Consider the following 17975-nt stretch of genomic DNA (forward strand, 5'->3'; position numbering starts at 1 on the left):
GGTGGTAGTTGCAATAGTGATGCACGTTAATTTGGAGCCAGGTGGTTAGTTCATTGATTACTAAATTCACAAAATAGGTACCATTACCAGTCTGCAATTTTTGTGGTATTCCCCATCTTGGAATGATTTCTTTTATCAAGGCTTTTGCCACAGTTTTGGCGAATGCATGTTTGGAAGGGAAAGCTTCCACCCATCGGGAGAACACATCATCAACTACCAAACAGTATCGGTACCCTTTAGGTGGTATTAGTTCAATGAAGTCCATTTGAAAATGTTCGAATGGACCCATTGGGTTAGGTGTGACGGCGGGACTTACCCGAGTACCTTTACCTACGTTAAATTTTTGACATAGTGCACATCGCCTGCAGAATTGCTCTGCTTACGTAGAGAAACCTACGGCTTCCCAATGTCTCTCGACATCTTGAATCATGGCATCCTTTCCGGCGTGGTCCAGGCCATGTGCGATTTTTGCCATACCTGGAAAAGAAGCTTTTGGGAGGAAAGTTTTGTTATTTTGCTTGTGAGTCTAGACCCCATTAGAGAGGGATCCTTCTTTGGACCATTTTCTCTTTTCTCTGTCTGTGGCTGCACTCTGTAAAGAGATTATTTGATTATCAGGGTCCTTGTCATCTTTCTGTTGAAATAAAAAGATTGGTGTGTTATTGTAGGCAGCCTGTTTAGCAAAGTGATCAGCCAGGTTGTTTCCTTTACTGACAGGATCTTGTTTCCCAGTTTGGGCCTAGTATTTAACTATTGCCAGTCTTGATGGTTTTATTATAGCTTTGAGGAGGCATTCGACTAATTTCTGATGTTGGATGGGCTTACCAGTACTGGTTTTGAATCCCTTTAATTTCCACAATGCTCCATGATCATGGCAGACTCCAAAAGCATACCTGGAATCTGTATAAATGGTTACTGCTTTCCCTATTGACAGCTGACAGGCTCGGGTGAGAGCAATTAATTCAGCTGCCTGCGCGCTTAAACTTGACGAAATTCAGTTTGCCTGCAGCAGGTGGTCACCTTTGACCACTGCATAGCTGGTTGAGGGTGTTCCATTATCCAATCGCAAGGAACATCCATCTACGTAGAGTAGTTCTCCTATTTCTAGTGGAGTTTCCTGCAGGTCTGGTCTGAGTTTTATGACCTTATTTATTTCGTCATGACAGCTGTATGGCTCCCCTTCTTCAGTTGGAAGAAGAGTGGCTGGATTTAGAGTGGAGCATCTTTCAATTGTGACATTTGACAGAGTACGTTTTGGTAGTGTATTGCCCTAGCAGTAGTGAGATGTGAAGTTTTGGCCTGTACTAAAATGGAGTGTACGGTGTGAGGCACCTTTACCGTTAGGGGGCTCATGAGCACTATATCTGTACTGGCTAGCACGGCTTCTGTTGTGGCTGCTACTGCTCTGAGACAGGTTGGAAGTCCCTTAGCCACTGGATCCAATTTTTTCGAAAAATAGGCTATTGGCCTTTGTTTTTCTCCATGGAGCTGTGTTAGTACTGCATTCATATATCCCCCCTTTTCGTCCACAAACAAAGTGAATGGACGAGAATGGTCAGGGAGCACTAACGCTGGCGCTGAAAGTAATGCACTTTTTAAATCACATAGAGCCTTCTCAGCCTGCACATTCCACTGTATGCAGCCAGAAAGAGAAAGGTAAGCAGTGTTAGCTAGATTTTGCAAAGGCTGTGCTCTTTCAGAAAAATTTAAAATCCATTGTCGACAGTAACCTAAAATGCCCAATACAGACATAACCTGTTGTTTTGGCAGGTTTTGAATAGTGGTTATGCGGTCTTTTGACAGAGTTCTGGTACCACAAGTGATGTCATGTCCCAAATATTTGACAGTTGTTTGAACTAGCTGCAGCTTGGCCTTAGAAACCTTGTGCCCATTTTCTGCAAGATACTTGAGCAATAATTCTGTATCTTGTGTGCACACTTTCTCTATTTCGCTAGAGAGTAATAAATCGTCGACGTACTGTATCAATGCACTCCTCCTGTCAGGCCAGAAGCCTTCCAGGTTCTGAGCAAGCGCTTGGCCATATACACAACGGCCCATGTCCAACAGCGGTTTTGAAAAGTAAAAGCAAACCAAAACTGAGAATCAGGATGTACAGGAATAGAAAAGAAAGCATTTGCTAAGTCAATAACTGAGAAATAACGTGCAGATGGAGGGATTGTAGACAGAATAGTGGAAGGATTAGGGACAATCGGTGCTCTAGGAAAGATAGCAGAATTGACTTGTCTGAGGTCTTGGACAAAACTCCAAGAGCCATCAGCTTTCTTTACTGGCAAGATAGGAGAGTTTACAGGAGAATATTTAATTGTAATTATAGCCCCCTTTTCAACGAGAGCTTTATGTACAGCAGTAATTCCGAGTTCAGCCTTTGGAGAAAGAGGATATTGCGCACGGCGAGGACGGAAGGAGGATTTTGGAAAGATTACTGGAGGTTCACAATTTGCTATTCTGCCAAAATCATTTTTCCCTTGAGACCACAGTGTATCAGGAATCCAAGAGAGCCAACGAACAACTAGCAGATCAATCTGAATTAATACTTTAGTAATTAGATGGTCAGAGGTGTCAAAAATACCTGGCGCAATGTACAGCCAATCAGTTCTATTTAGACATTTTTCAACCCAGTCCCCAATTTCAACCAAGCGAACGGTGTCATATTTAGCTAGAGAGACATGGGGCACTGAACCACCTAGATAGAAAATACTTTGTGAACATGTGAGGTGAACTGAAGCAGCAGCTTTAGTAGATGAAACAAAAATACATGAAATGTACAAAGTTTCAGGGCATGTGCCGGAGGAAAGAAAAGATTCTAACCAAGGAGTGTCTACTTCAGCGGGGAAATATTGGGCAGTACAACGCAGGGTGTCCGGGACTTGTAAGTGGGGAAATGGGCATGAGGGGAAAGAATGAAGGGCCTTCAAGAGGAGGGTGTGCGGTGAGATGTCAAGGGTCTATGCAGCAAAAGAGGGCTTGGGGTGTGTAGTTTGGCATAGAAGCTTAGGAATAGAGCAGTAAAATCCTTGTTCAGCTAAAGAAATTAAGACTGACAACTTAGTCATACGATCCCTTCCCAGCAAGTTCACAGGGCACAAATGATTTAACAGGAAGCGATGAGTCAATGATGAGCTGTCAGTGCTGAGCTGCACTTGCAAAGGTTTAGAGATGGGCAAAGTATGAGGCTGTCCCAAGGCAGTAAGCACCTGTACTGTATCTTTCGAGGCAGGGACCTCCAACAGCGATAAAGTGGAGCGCGTGGCTCCTGTGTTCACAAGAAATACAGTTTCTTTGCCGTTTACTATTAAAGTCAATAAAGGATCAGTATCAGCATGACGAGTAAGCAAAAGCAAACTGGAAAAAGTGGCTGGGGGTCCCTGCTAATTCCTAGGATCAAGGAATGTCATTGGGCTCACGGAGATGGGGTGGCGGAGGGCGCTTGTGTGGGCAGTTGTGTCTGAGATGTCCAAGTTCACCGCAGCCGTAACAGGCATATGACGCTGGCGTCTGCTCCAAAGGTTAGGCATCTGAGCGAAAGGATTATTAGGGCTTGATAATTGGAACCCTCGTCCACTTCCGCACCCTCGCCCTCGACTTCCAAAGAAATTTCTGCGTCATCTCCCCCTAGCCGGGTCAGTTCCACCAGTATAGTAATTTATTTGTGCAGCCAAAAGTTTGGTCTGTGTGTCTAACTCTTTTAATTTAGATAGATAGATAGGTAGATAAGAACTTTATTTATCCCGAGGGAAATTCTTTTGTCATATACATGCTCAGTGCAACAAGAGGAATAAAGATAAGGTAATAAAGAGTTAAAAAGATCAATAATAATAGTGCAAACAGAATAACTAAATAAACAGAATAACAAAATAACTCTAAACAAAATATCAAATACTATAAGTATAACTAATAGTTTGTATTATAACTATACTAGTAAAATACCCGTAAGTCTAAAATACCTACACAATAACTATAATCGTAATAAATGAACAATAAAACCGCGGAGAAGCCGTGGATTAAATAAAAAGGCTGTAGTTATCAGCAGGGAGACGTAATTCCCGTGGCGAAGCAAGGAAGGGAATGTAGAGACCAGGGCAACGGACGGCCTTATATAGGCAGGCAGCCAACAACGTGGGAGGCGTTGGCATGGGGCACCCAATGCAGCCTCACACGGTGACTGAGCTGCAGGCTATGGACGTATATATGTACGTAAGTAGGATTCAGTTAGCATTAGGAACCCGCGTACCAAATTTCTTGAAGATGGGCCCATAAGTAACAAAGACTGTTGAAAAGTTCAATATGGCGGCCGACAGTGGCATCATACCAGCAAAATAAGTACCAAATTTCAGCCTTCTACCTACCCTGGAATTTGGAGAGTTAGTGACATTGGAAAGTTCAATATGGCGGCTGACAGTGGCGTCATACCACCTAAATAAGTACGTACATTGGTTTCGGTTAGCGCAGGGAAGCCGCCTATCAAATTTCGTGAAGATGGGCAAATAAACAAGAAAGTTCAACATGGCGGACGTTGTTGACCGTTATGACCGTTACGTGTAGAATTTCGTAATGAAACCTGCTTAACTTTTGTAAGTAAGCTGTAAAGAATGAGCATGCCAAATTTCAGCCTTCTACCTACACGGGAAGTTGGAGAATTAGTGACTTTGGAACGTTCAATATGGCGGCTGATAGTGGCGTCATACCACCGAAATAAGTACGTACATCGGTTTTGGTTAGCGCAGGGAAGCCACCTACCAAATTTCGTGAAGATAGGGTCAGCCTTCTACCTACATGGGAAGTTGGAAAATTAGTGACGTTGGAAAGTTCAATATGGCGGCCGACAGTGGCGTCATACCATCGAAATAAGTGCATTACATCGGTTTCAGTTAGCGCAGGGAAGCCACCTACCAAATTTCGTGAAGATGGGGCCATAAATAAGAAAGTTCAACATGGCAGACGTCGACTGTTATCGACCGTTATGACCGTCACATGTAGAATTTTGAAATGAAACCTGCTTAACTTTTGTAAGTAAGCTGTAAGGAATAAGCCTGCCAAATTTCAGCCTTCTACCTACATGGGAAGTTTAATAATTAGTGATGAGTCAGTGAGTGAGTGAGTGAGTGAGTCAGTGAGGGCTTTGCCTTTTATTAGTATAGATAACTAATTTGTGCAAAGCAACAAACAACTTATAACAAAAACTATAACAGATATTATAAAATTACAGATTATTAAAGCAAGTGGTAATGAAAAAGTGGCTAGTGTTTATGCTATAAAAAAATGAGATAGCAGCATGTGATGATGAGAAGGATCACCTACAGAATGAGGAAGAATTATAGTCTTATTGCCATAGGTAGAAAGGATTTACTGTGGCGTTCGGTTCAACACTTGGAGGCAATGAGTCTTTTGCTGTGTGTGCTCCGATGACCCATCAAGGAGGCATGCATGGGGTGAGAGGGGTTGTCCATGATACCGAGAAGCTTTTTCAGCATTGTCCTCTTAGACACCTCTGCCAGGTTCTCCAGTCTGCCACTCAGGACAGAACCAGCCTTTTTAATCAGTTTGTTCAGCCTCTTGGCCTCAGCTGTCTTCAGCCCACTCCCCCAACACACAGCTGCAAAAAACACCACACACTCTACCACAGAGTGATAGAACATAGTCAGCATTTTCCTACAGACATTGAAAGACCTGAGCCTCCTCAATAGGTAAAGTCGGTTCCGCCCTTTCTTGAAAACCGTGTTGGTGTTCTTGGACCAGTCCACTTTACTGTCAATGTGTACCCCCAGGTACCTGTAGTCCTCAACCACCTCAACATCAGTCTAATCCAGTTTTCTTTTCTATTCATTTTCTAGGTGAACCCCCTTTCAGACCCAAGTGAAAGCTTGTGTCCGAGACACTTTCCGAAAATAATCCTTCTAACAGAGTCTTTTGATTTCCCAAAGGAGTCTCTTTGACCGATTTACTATTTTGCTTTCCCATAATGAATGGCACTGGACCACAGTAGAACAATTCAGCCCCCGTGGCGTTCTGCTCCCAGTCTTGTCCCATTCCCAGATTAGTACTCAAGTGGTTTCGTGTCCAATGTTTAGCAGAATCGTACAACAATATTCAGCATGGAGTCCAGAATACAAGGTGTACTCAACACCAATTCCTTCGTCAGACGCCTCCTATGTGCCAAACTGCTTGTGCATGTCTCCACCACAGAGCAACCCGTAGAAGCAGGATTATGACCAGACGTTAGGAACAGAAAATTCGTCCATCCACTCAGTGTTTTTTCCCAGACACTCAATTCATATACTATGCTTTTCTTACTCCCATTCCCCTATTTAATAGGAGTGTGCCACTCACCCCTTTCTATTCCACTTCACAGGGAGTAACTTACTAACGTACTTGTAGTATCTTAAACTGTCCCCCAAGGGACCCAAGTATTATTCTCTATTTTCCAGTTTTACCATCCACTACGTTAGTGATACAGTATTTATTTTCCTTAACTTCCCGTAAACCGATCAAATCCCTGAGCTATGTCATTCACTCAGTCGGACTCCCTCGGTCTACTCACCAAGAATTTCGTGACCTGCTAGGGAAATCCCAGTTGGTTTGACCTTTGTATTCGGTCAGAGGAGGCCAGGGACTTCTCACGCAGGAGACGCCCGAGGCAGGCCAGTCCTAACTTTTGCCGGAGCTGGTCCTTCCGACCCGGCCGGAGTCGGCCCTTTTACCGGTCCTCTGGACGATCCCACTCGAGGAGTCACCTGTCCATCTCCGCCCCACGTTCGGGCGCCAGAAAACTGTGGACGAAGGTTCAAAACAATAGCAGGCAGACACCAATTCAAACAAACAGAATTCTTTTATTTCTGACTTCTTGGTGAGTAGAGCGGCTTTGCCTTACAGAGCTCTAAGTGCAAAAGCCCATTCAAATCTGGTCAACTGCATTTTATAACAGAGACCTTCAAAGAAAGCAGTTAGAAAAAAATAAGTTCAATTTCATCCAAGGTCACAGAACATTCTTACACAATTTGTTAATTACAATGGAAAGCAGAAATTCTAGTCTTATTTTTTTAATGAAGCTTATCAGAAGACTTGTCATACGTCTGGCATCTTAATTGGACGATAATCTAGACACTGCTGAAGCAGCCGGGAAGAGCCAAAAACTGCACTCCACACCGGTAGCCCCACCCCATGCAAGCATGCCCATTCCATCTGCTATAATAATACCTAGCCACACAGAGAACATGCAGATTTTCATACAGAAGCTAGCAATAGATTTTAACTTCCATTTCACACATTGTAAAGTGTCTGTCATTTCCTCTTCTCTCTCACTTTCTTCACATTCTTACAAAGGCCTCACCTGTTCAAGGTGGAAATATCCTTCTGTCAAATAATACCCTGTGGTCCTTTTTAGGTCCTACTGTCAGTCTGATTTTACATCTGTTTTAATTCTGTGAAATGAAGTAAGTATTCCAGGATTATTCTTATATACTATATATTATTATATTATTCTTATATTTATTCCTCTCTGTCTGTGTGTATGTGTGTGTTTGTGTGTGTGTGTCTCTCTCTCTCTCTCTCTCAACTACCTGGTAAACCATTGCTCATTTTTGCAGAATAATAATGCAGTGACAAATGTTGTGTTAGTAACATTTGAGCGAATGTGCTGTATCGATTCCCAGAATAAGAGTGACTGATCGGATATTTTTAGGGCAAGTTGATTCATTTGAATAATTTTTCAAACATTGAATAATTTTTTTTGCAAAGCTACAGAATTATTACTTTTGTTCACTTGTGTGTTCACTGTAATATCTTTTGGCTGATGGTGCCTAGTTAAGTCCCAACCATTGTCTCCCTGAACAAGGTTAAACAGGTATGATAAATAATGAATTTAGGGAAAATATTTGTTACATCAACCTTTAAAGAATACTATTTGACTTGTATTTAACGGTAAAAATAATGTAAAATACTAGCATGTTCTATTATTAAAAACATAAGAAATACTTAATATAAATGTTCATGGCTGATTATTTTCTGAATGTTAAGTACTTGATGCATTTTATAGTTTGACATGTTGTTTTTCTTACTTAACATGAGAATTATTAAATTCTAATTAAAACATAATGATTGTCTCTTCCTGAAGGACTTGCAGCAAGTAATGGTGTCCGGACCGAACCTTAATGAGACCAATATTGTTTCAGGGGGCTATGGAGGCACAGGAGAAGGGATATTGGCCCCTGGCTCCATTAAAGGTACAGCAGTGTAATGCATATATATTTTTTTTAAAGAGCTTGAACAATGATAACCAGTACTGATATTATTTGACTGTTCTTTTCAAATTAAAGTTCAGTATATTCTGATATACACTGTAAAATGTGCCAATCACAAAACTGCATGACAGTAAAATACAACATTAAGACCAAGAGTAAAGTGCATGGGTAAGATGTAAGAAAATAAATGACATACCAAGGGCTTAGTAGCCACATTCAGTAAACTTATACAAAAAAAAATCTTGGAAGATCTTTCTTTAAAAGTGCAGTCCATAACCCCAGTTATTAAAAAGTTATAAAATATGGCACAGCCTACATCTTGACAATGCATCTTACCGCATACTACTGTACACTAAATTTTCTTAGTGAAGGAACAGACAGTAATACATTTTGACATTGTCTTTTTGATTTTCTGCTTATTGATAAGAATATCTCCAGGGTTTTGTGTCCACTGTTGCGTTTTAATAACTAGATATTTTGGCATTCTTAGTGGTTGACCTACCTTAGTGGAGTAATTTTTAGAATTATTAGATTTGCTACTATATGCAAAGTTCTAATTGTGTCTGAATTGTTGAAGTGGGTGCCATTTTAATGAATAAATTAGTAACTTTTAATGGATTAGACCACCTGAGTAAAAATCCTGGCCCTGGCCTTTTAACTTTACATGTTATCACTGCACTCCTGCATGGACATTCTCTGGGGACTCGGACTCGGATATCCTAAAATCATGTGAAGTAATTTGTTAGGAAGAAATAAATTGGCTTGGTGTGAGTGGTGAGGCATTTGATAGACAGGTACTCTGTATAAGGCTGATTTGTGCCTTACCTTTAGTGCAATTCTTAAAGATATCTCCCTCCATAGCCCTTTTTCAAATAATGTCCAGTTTAATGTCTTAAAGTAACCTGACATGCACACATTTGTAACCTGTGTGGAAATTGTAGCGCCATCAAATAAAATGTGAATACAGACATAATATAAACACTGCGTGAGCAGGAAGTCAAAAATAGTCTCCTGGGTCTGTGAGGAAAGAAAACTAACAACTGTATTACTCTTCCACCCCTAAATATAATCATATTTTGCAATTATTTTTTAATGTATATGCTAAATTTGTGTTTTAAATTTAATTTTTGTCATGATTTGTATTATAATTTCTGGTCATTTTTTACAACCAACCAATCATTAAAGTCCAATAAAGAACAGATATAGGTTGGGTTCACTTATTTTATTTAGTCTTATAAATGACTGGTGTGCAGTACTGAGCTGCCTATTGCACAATTTCTGTTTTTACTGGAATACTCTGTGGCTCCAGGTTATTCTGAACATGGGGGAATAGAATTGAAAACTTAATATTTTCTTTTTCTCTCACAAACTCATTTCTGCCTAGAGCTCATACATAACACAAAACCATCTCTGTGCACCCCCTAATGACAATGTTGATTTCAATAACTATAGCATATAAGTGGAAATTGTCAGATCTACTATTAACGTTGCTTAATTGAACAAAGTGTTCACTGTATTGCTATTCTGTTTTCTGTATTAATGCTTCAGATGAATAAATATTAACTGTAGTTTGTATGCTTCCCTAACATTGGATTAAGTGGTTCAATAAATAGATGCATTGATTTGCAATGTGCTGGATCGACCACATCTCTTTTGCGGTAGTGTGGACTGTGGATGTGCAGCAAGGATTTATTCTACAAGCTGGACATGAGGTAAAGTTTCAGCAGCTTTTTGTTTATATAAGGCAAATGCACTGTTCCGCCAGATGACAAAATATCTTTTTGTAGTATTTCTTTTGTTGCCTCCACATAACACGCTAGAAAGTCAATTTTTGATCTACACAATCTACACTGCCCATTGTACTATTGTAGTCGACCACAGCACAAGGCTTTGTAAATTGCTTGTTGCTTTTTGCCTATACAGTGACCATAGCTGCTTTATGTACAGTGCTAAGAAGACGAAAATCTTTCCTGTCTTTCCATTTCAGAGGAAGCACTTAACAATTTTACCAAGCTACTAGTGCACGTCTCTGTAATTTAGCTCTGCCAAAGTCCCAGAGATGATTGGGACGCATTGTTCCATATGTGTCAGTCTTTCTTTGTGGCAAGATGTCAAATAGCTCTGCGAAGGATAAAAATTGTCTATTGGGGTTGGTCTTGTTCAGTACTGGAGATGGACATCTGAGGCAGAACTCTGTTAGCAGCAGTGATATTTTTTCTCTTTTTTTTATCATCCTAAGGCAGGGGTGTCGAACTCTAGTCCTGGGGGGCCGCAGTGGCTGCAGGTTTTCATTCTAACCATCTTCTTAATTAGTGACCAGTTTTTGATGCTGATTAACTTCTTTAGCCTTAGGTTTAATTAGCTTGACTTAGGCCCCTTAGTTGTTTTTTCCTTAATTAACAGCCGGAGAGTAATGAGACATAAAACAAGTAGGAGGTGACCAGCTCACCTGTACCCATCAAACAAAATCTGAAAATAAAGATTAAGGTCTCAGTAAGGTTGATCCCTCAGGTTACCAAACTGTTTTAGGAAACAAACAGAAAAAAAAACAGAATGTCAACAGTTTTGGAAATGTTTGCTGTGGCAAAAGAGAAGCAACAAGCCATGAAATTGAATGATGAGTTTAATTAACAGCAAGATTCAGCTTCTCATTAAGGAACTGGTTGGAGTTTAAAGCCCTAATTTAGCTGGTGGAGGAAGCAAAAAAAGAGCTAAAAAAAACTGATCCCAACACTTTTTTGAAATGCGATCATTGGTCGCATTCTGTTCAGGCATGACAAAGAAGATCTTACTGGCTGTTTGATCCACCTGCAATGATCCTGCTCCCATAATCATACATCCTATTTACTTCTTGGTCTCTTTTTGTTTGTTTTATGTTTTAATTATAATTATATGCATGCATGTATGTATGTATGCATATGTACCTTTTTTTTTTGGAAGAGGCTGTTTATCATCATACCCTTGATTTATTAAATTAGGGCTTACTATACTTATTGAGGGCTACTGTTTAACATCATTCCCAGGGTTTACTCTCTCAAGACTGTTTAAGATTATATTTTATGCTTAGGCTTATAGTATTTGGACTGTATTTTCAATTGATATCTCTGTTTTGATCCTTATACGCCACCGATGGGGGGCATTTTTTGTTTTGGATGTGCTCTGTCTCTAGGTATGTCAGAGGACTGGGACTTTGTGAAGTGTGGTCTACCTTCACATTGGTAGACAAAATGGCAAGGGGACTAGGGGGAGAGAAAGATATATGTAATCTATTCTTTTAATCATTATACTTATAAGTACCAATGCAACATTGGGCTTCATGGCAATAACTCCTGGGAAAACTGGAAATTAAGGTCAAAGCTGTCTTTTTTTTTAATATATAAGTTAAGACTACAAAATGAGGATACGGACTGGGATATCCTGCAGGGGTCACATAGTGAGAACATTGAGGAGGTTGTTGACTGCACTACTGACTACATCAACTTCTGTATGGACATTGTAGTTCCAGTAAGTACAGTAGGCTGCTATGCTAACAACAAGCCATGGATTACAAGTGACATCATGGGCCTTTTGAACCAGAAGAAAAAGGCTTTTAAATGCGGTGATCAGCATGAGCTCAAGCGCGTGCAGAAGGAACTCCAAGTCCAGCTCAGGGCAGCGAAGGAGCAGTACAGGAGAAAACTGGAGCAAAAGTTGCAGAATAACAGCATAAAGGAAGTGTGGGATGGGATGAAGATCATCACTGGCTGCAGCTTAAAGTGGGGTGCCTCCATCGAGAGTGACAAGGAGAAAGCAAACCTGATGAACAACGTTTTTAGCAGGTTTGACCACCCTATCCCACTCTCACTCTCACCTCAGCAGCATCCTCCACCCATCCTTCTGCTGATACCAGCATAGGAGAGCGTTCCCCCACCCACAATTACAGCAGCCCAGGTAAGCAGAGAGCTGAGGAGACTTCGTGCCAGCAAAGCAGTAGGTCCAGATGGAGTATCGCCATGACTGTTGAAGGCCTATGCGTTGGTGCTGGGGAGTCCTCTACAGCGCATCTTCAACCTGAGCCTGGAACAGGGGAGAGTCTCGAGGATTTGGAAAACATCTTGCATCACCCCCGTCTCAAAGGTTTCATGATCTTGTGAGCTGAATGACTTCAGGCCTATCGCCCTGATGTCTCATGTGATGAAGACCATGGAGCGGCTGCTGCTTCACCACCTGAGGCCACAGGTCTGCCACGCTCTCGACCCTCTGCAGTTTGCATACCAGAAGAAGGTGGGAGCGGAGGATGCCATCATCTACATGCTACACTGATCCCTCTCCCACTTGGACAGAGGCAGTGGTGCTGTAAGAATTATGTTTCTGGACTTCTCTAGCGCCTTCAACACCATCCAACCTCTGTTCTTCAGCGACAAGGTGACAGAAATGGGAGTAGATTCATACCTGGTGGCATGGATCGTGAACTATCTTGCAGACAGACCTCAGTATGTGCGTCTTGGGAACTGCAGGTCTGACATTGTGGTCAGCAGGACAGTAGCGCCGCAGGGGACTGTGCTTTCTCCGATCCTGCTCAGCCTATATACATCAGACTTCCATTACAACTCTGAGTCCTGCCACATGCAAAAGTTTGCAGACAACACTGCTATCATGGGCTGCATCAGGAGTGGGCAGGAGGAGGAATATAGGAACCTAATCAAGGACTTTGTTAAATGGTGTGACTCAAACCACCTACAACTGAACACCAGCAAAACCAAGGAGCTGGTGGTGGATTTTAGGAGGACCAGGCCCCTCATGGACTCCGTGTTCATCAGAGGTGACTGTGTGCAGAGGGTGCAGACCTATAAATACCTGGGAGTGCAGCTGGATGATAAACTGGACTGGACTGCCAATACTGATGCTCTGTGCAAGAGAGGACAGAGCCGACTATACTTCCTTAGAAGGCTGTTGTCCTTCAACATCTGCAGTAAGATGCTGCAGATGTTCTATCAGATGGTTGTGGCGAGCGCCCTCTTCTACGCAGTGGTGTGCTGGGGAGGCAGCATAAAGAAGAAAGATGCCTCATGCCTGGACAAACTGGTGAGGAAGGCAGGCTCTATTGTAGGCACGTAGCTGGACAGTTTGACATCTGTGGCAGAGCAACGGGCGCTGAGCAGGCTTCTGTCAATCATAGAGAATCCACTGCATCCACTGAACAGTATCATCTCCAGACAGAGGAGCAGCTTCAGCGACAGACTGCTGTCACTGTACTGCTCCACTGACAGACTGAGGAGATTGTTCTTTCCCCACACTATGTGACTCTTCAGTTCCACCCTGGGGAGGGCGGGGTAGCGTTAACATTATACAATGTTATTGACTGTTATACCTGCCTTGCACTGTCCACCTTGGATTTTTTAACTTACACTGCATTTTTATCACTATTTAATTAATATTGTTTTTATACGTATGCTGCTGCTGGAGTATATGAATTTCCCCTTGGGGATTAATTGTGTATGTATCTATGTATCTATCTATCAATTGATCGAATTAAAGAGAAAGAAAGTATTCTGTAACCTAACAGGTCTAAATGCCAAAATGGTATTTTTACAGGAGACCCACTTAGTACAATGTCAAAGGTCCAACTCATAATCATAACCACACATTACATTTAATTATAACTTAAAAAGTTGAAATTCAAAATTTAAATATTACTCCATTAAATGAAGTTATTTCCGATCACTACTTAATTACATTTGATTTAGTCCTGCCCTTGCCAACGCACTCACGGATTAAAACAAAGACAGTGCGACATCTAGATTTGTAATTCTGTTTCAAAATGTATAGATACTTTGAGTAAGTCGAGTGTAATTGTGGAAAACCATTTAGATCAGTTGACATCAACTATAAACTTGGAAAACAATTTAGATCAGCTAACATCACATTATAATGTGACCTTGAGAGATGCTCTGGACACAGCACATAGAAACTCTCCCTGGTTTAATGAAAGCACTCAAGCTCTTAAGTTAGAGTGTTGAAAACTGAAGCAAAGATGGAGAATAACAAAGCTACTTGTCTTTCAAATTGCATGGACAAAGAGTGTTAAAAAATATAAAAAAGCTCTCCTTAAAGCTCGCTCAGAATACTATTCTACAATAATAGATAACAATAATAAAAATCCCTAGGTACTGTTTAGAACAGTGGCTAAATTAACAAATGGAAATTCAGATCTACAGTGCAAAATACCAACAGATATTAGCAGTACAGACTTTATGAACTTCTTCAATGAGAAAATTAAAAATATAAGATCCCAGATCTCAGCATCACAGTAAAAACCAAATACTAGCTTACCAAACCCTGTCTCACATTGCATTCAGCACTTTAGTAATGTTAATTTTGTAACTGAGCAGGAAGTCTTAACTTTCATTTCTAAAATGACGCCCACTACTTGTTCCCTAGATCCAGTGCCAACAAAACTTGTAAAAAGTTCAATTTATGTTCTTGCAGCACCTATTCTAAACATTATCAGTAGCTCATTATTGCATGGCACAGTACCTGATGCACTAAAAGTGTCAGTTATTAAACCATTACTTAAAAAGTCATACCTAGACCCACACATACTAAATAATTATAATCCTACTTCAAATTTACCTTTTCTCTCTAAAATACTAGAAAAAGTAGTCGCCAATCAGCTCCAGTCACACCTTATGCATTACAATTTATTTGAGAAATTCCAGTCTGGTTTCTGCACTGGTCATAGTACAGAAACGCCACTACCACGGGTTGTAAACAACATTCTGATATCCTCTGATGAACGAAACTCCACTATAATTATGTTGTTAGACAAGTGCAGCATTTGACACCATTGACCATTCTATTTTACTGCACAGGCTAGAAAATAATGTTGGACTTACAGGCACTGTGCTCGCTTGGTTTAGTTCTTTTTTTTATCAAATCGATTCCAATACATACAGAAATGTGCTGACAGTACTCCATCATTATACACAGAAGTGAGATATGGTATCCTGCAGAGCTCAGTACTGGGACCTTTACTATTCTCAATTTACATGCTTCCACTGGGATCTATCATTAGGAAACATAATGATGATTTTCACTTGTATGCAGATGACACCCAGTTATACTTTTTCATTTAGATTAAATGAAGTTTCTCCGATGTTGTTTTTAATTAGTTGTGTTAGTGAATTAAAGGAGTGAATGGATGATAACTACTTGTATTTAAACACAGATAAAACAGAGATGTTAACTGAATCAGTCCACAATCTAGGAGTTATCTTTGACTCTAGCATGTCATTTAATGTGCATATTACAAAGTTGTCCAAATCATGTTTCTTCCATCTTAAAAATGTTGGGAAATTAAGGCACTTTCTAAATAAACAGGATTCTGAGAAATTAATTCATGAATTTATTTCTAGTAGGATTGACTACTGTAATGCAGTGTTCACTGGATGTTCTAACTGTTCTTTATACAGCCTCCAGTTAATCCAAAATGCTGCTGCAAGAACAAGAAAATACGCGCACATAACGCGCACATGGCTCCCGGTTAAGTTTAGGGCAGATTCCAAAATCCTCCTTTTAACATATAACACATTAAATGGCCAAGGTCCGGCTTACTTTTCTGAACTTATCATGACTTACAAACCTGAGCGCACATTAAGATCTCAAGATGCCGGTCTGCTTATGATTCCAAGAATTAATAAAATAACAATAGGAGGATGAGCTTTTAGTTACCGGGCCCCTAATATGTGGATTTGTCTGCCTGCTTCTATAGAGGTGCCCCTTCGGTCTCAGCTTTTAAATCCCAGCTGAAGACTCACTACTTTACTTCAGCATATCCTGACTAGAGCTGCTGATTAACTGTACAGACTGCATTTCTGTTGTTAGTCATTAGCACTAAAATATAAGTAACATGATAGTTATAATTTGATACTAACCCTCACCTATTCGGTTTCTCTTCTTGATACTCAAAGTTGTTTTGCTTGCCTAAGGTAAAGTCATCCCTGATGGAGGATCGCAGGAATCGTGGGAATACTATACAGTAATCCCTCCTCGATCGTGGGGGTTGCATTCCAGACCCCCCCACGATAGGTGAAAATCCGCGAAGTAGAAACCGTATGTTTGTATGGTTATTTTTATATATTTTAAGCCCTTATAAACTCTCCCACACTGTTAACATTATTAGAGCCCTCTAGACATGAAATAACACCCTTTAATCAAAAGTTTAAACTGTGCTCCATGACAAGACTGAGATGGCAGTTCTTTCTCACAATTAAAAGAATGCAAACATATCTTCTGTTTAAAGGAGCGTCTTCAGGAGCAGAGAATGTCAGAGAGAGCGCTCACTAAGAAAAGCAAACAATCAAAAAATCAATACGTGCTTTTAAGTATACAGAAGCACCGCGATAAAGCAGCATTTTGTAGAGGAGTGTCCGTATCTTCTAGGCATACAGCCTCTGTGCCAACAGCCCCTCTGCTCACACCCCCTCTGTCAGGCAGAGAGAGTGAGAGAGATAGATAGAAGCAAACAATCAAGCATATCTTATATCATTGAGGAGTTTTAGTTAATATGTAATACATGCTCTGATTGGGTAGCTTCTAAGCCATCCTCCAATAGCGTCCCTTGTATGAAATCAACAGGGCAAACAAACTGAGGAAGCATGTACTTTAAATTAAAAGACCCATTGTCCACAGAAAGCCGGAACCAGCGAAAAATCTGTGATATATATTTAGATGTGCTTACATTTAAAATCCATGATAGAGTGAAGCCGCGAAAGTCGAAGCGCGATATAGCGAGGGATTACTGTATTGAGGATTTGTTGTGTTCTGTGTATTGTACTGTATTGTATTGACCCCCTTCTTTTTGACACCCACTGCACGCCCAACCTACCTGGAAAGGGGTCTCTCTTTTAACAGATGTAGTATCTGATCCTGAAGGGAGATATGTGGGAATGCAGGAATACTCTTGGAAACTCTGAAGGCTTTCTTAAGAGGACAGATTATCTCATATCTTAACCACAAAAATAATTTGGAAACCAATAAGGTATCAGAGCTAATCAATGAAATTTCCAGAATAGATCAAGGACATGCCAGGTTTCCAAATGAAACGCTTCAAAGGAAAAGACAGGCTCTGCATTCAGAGCTGAGCCTCTTGACAAGTAGAGAAACAGAGCAACTCATTTTTAAATCAAGATATCATTACTATGAATACTGAGAGAAAGCCAATAAGATTTTAGCTCAACAAATCCACAAGTGGGAAGCTCGCAATGCATTCCCAGCAAATACCGACACAAATGGAGATAAAATCATTGTTCATAAAAAAAATAATGCACCATTTAGAAACTACTATTAAGTCCTTATATTCTACTGAGCTTAAAGAAGACAAGACACAACCTTAATGCATTTCTGGATACATTGTATATAGCATAACTCTATAGATCAACCTCTGGTACTATCAGAATTACCAGATGCTATAAACTCACTTCAGAGTAGGAAAGCAGCAGGCCCTGATGGCTACCCTGCCAAATTTTATAAAAAATTCTCAATTAAGCTCACTCCCCTTTTATTAGCAACATTTGTAGAAGCTAGAGACAATAAAATTCTACCTCAAACTTTTCATCAAACTCTAATTACTCTAATCTTTCCTAAGCAAAATAAGGACTTATTACAGTGTGCATCATACAGATCAATCTCACTTTTGAATAACAATGTAAAGATACTTTCCAAAGTCCTAGCTAGAAG

At 40.5% G+C, this 17975-nt stretch overlaps 1 protein-coding gene across 4 annotated transcripts in view; it reads left to right on the top strand.

The window, feature by feature from the left end:
* The window catches only part of LOC120523536 (arfaptin-2-like), a 178279-nt gene that overhangs the window by 95043 nt on the left and 65261 nt on the right, over window positions 1-17975 (top strand). For all 4 annotated transcript variants that reach the window (XM_039744937.1, XM_039744939.1, XM_039744938.1 and 1 more), the window contains one exon: window positions 8132-8240. In XM_039744937.1, the coding sequence (XP_039600871.1) occupies window positions 8132-8240 (109 nt within the window). The remainder of the gene's footprint in view (window positions 1-8131; window positions 8241-17975) is intronic.

The sequence above is a fragment of the Polypterus senegalus genome, chromosome 2 (assembly GCF_016835505.1).
Source record: "Polypterus senegalus isolate Bchr_013 chromosome 2, ASM1683550v1, whole genome shotgun sequence".
Lineage (NCBI taxonomy): Eukaryota > Metazoa > Chordata > Cladistia > Polypteriformes > Polypteridae > Polypterus > Polypterus senegalus.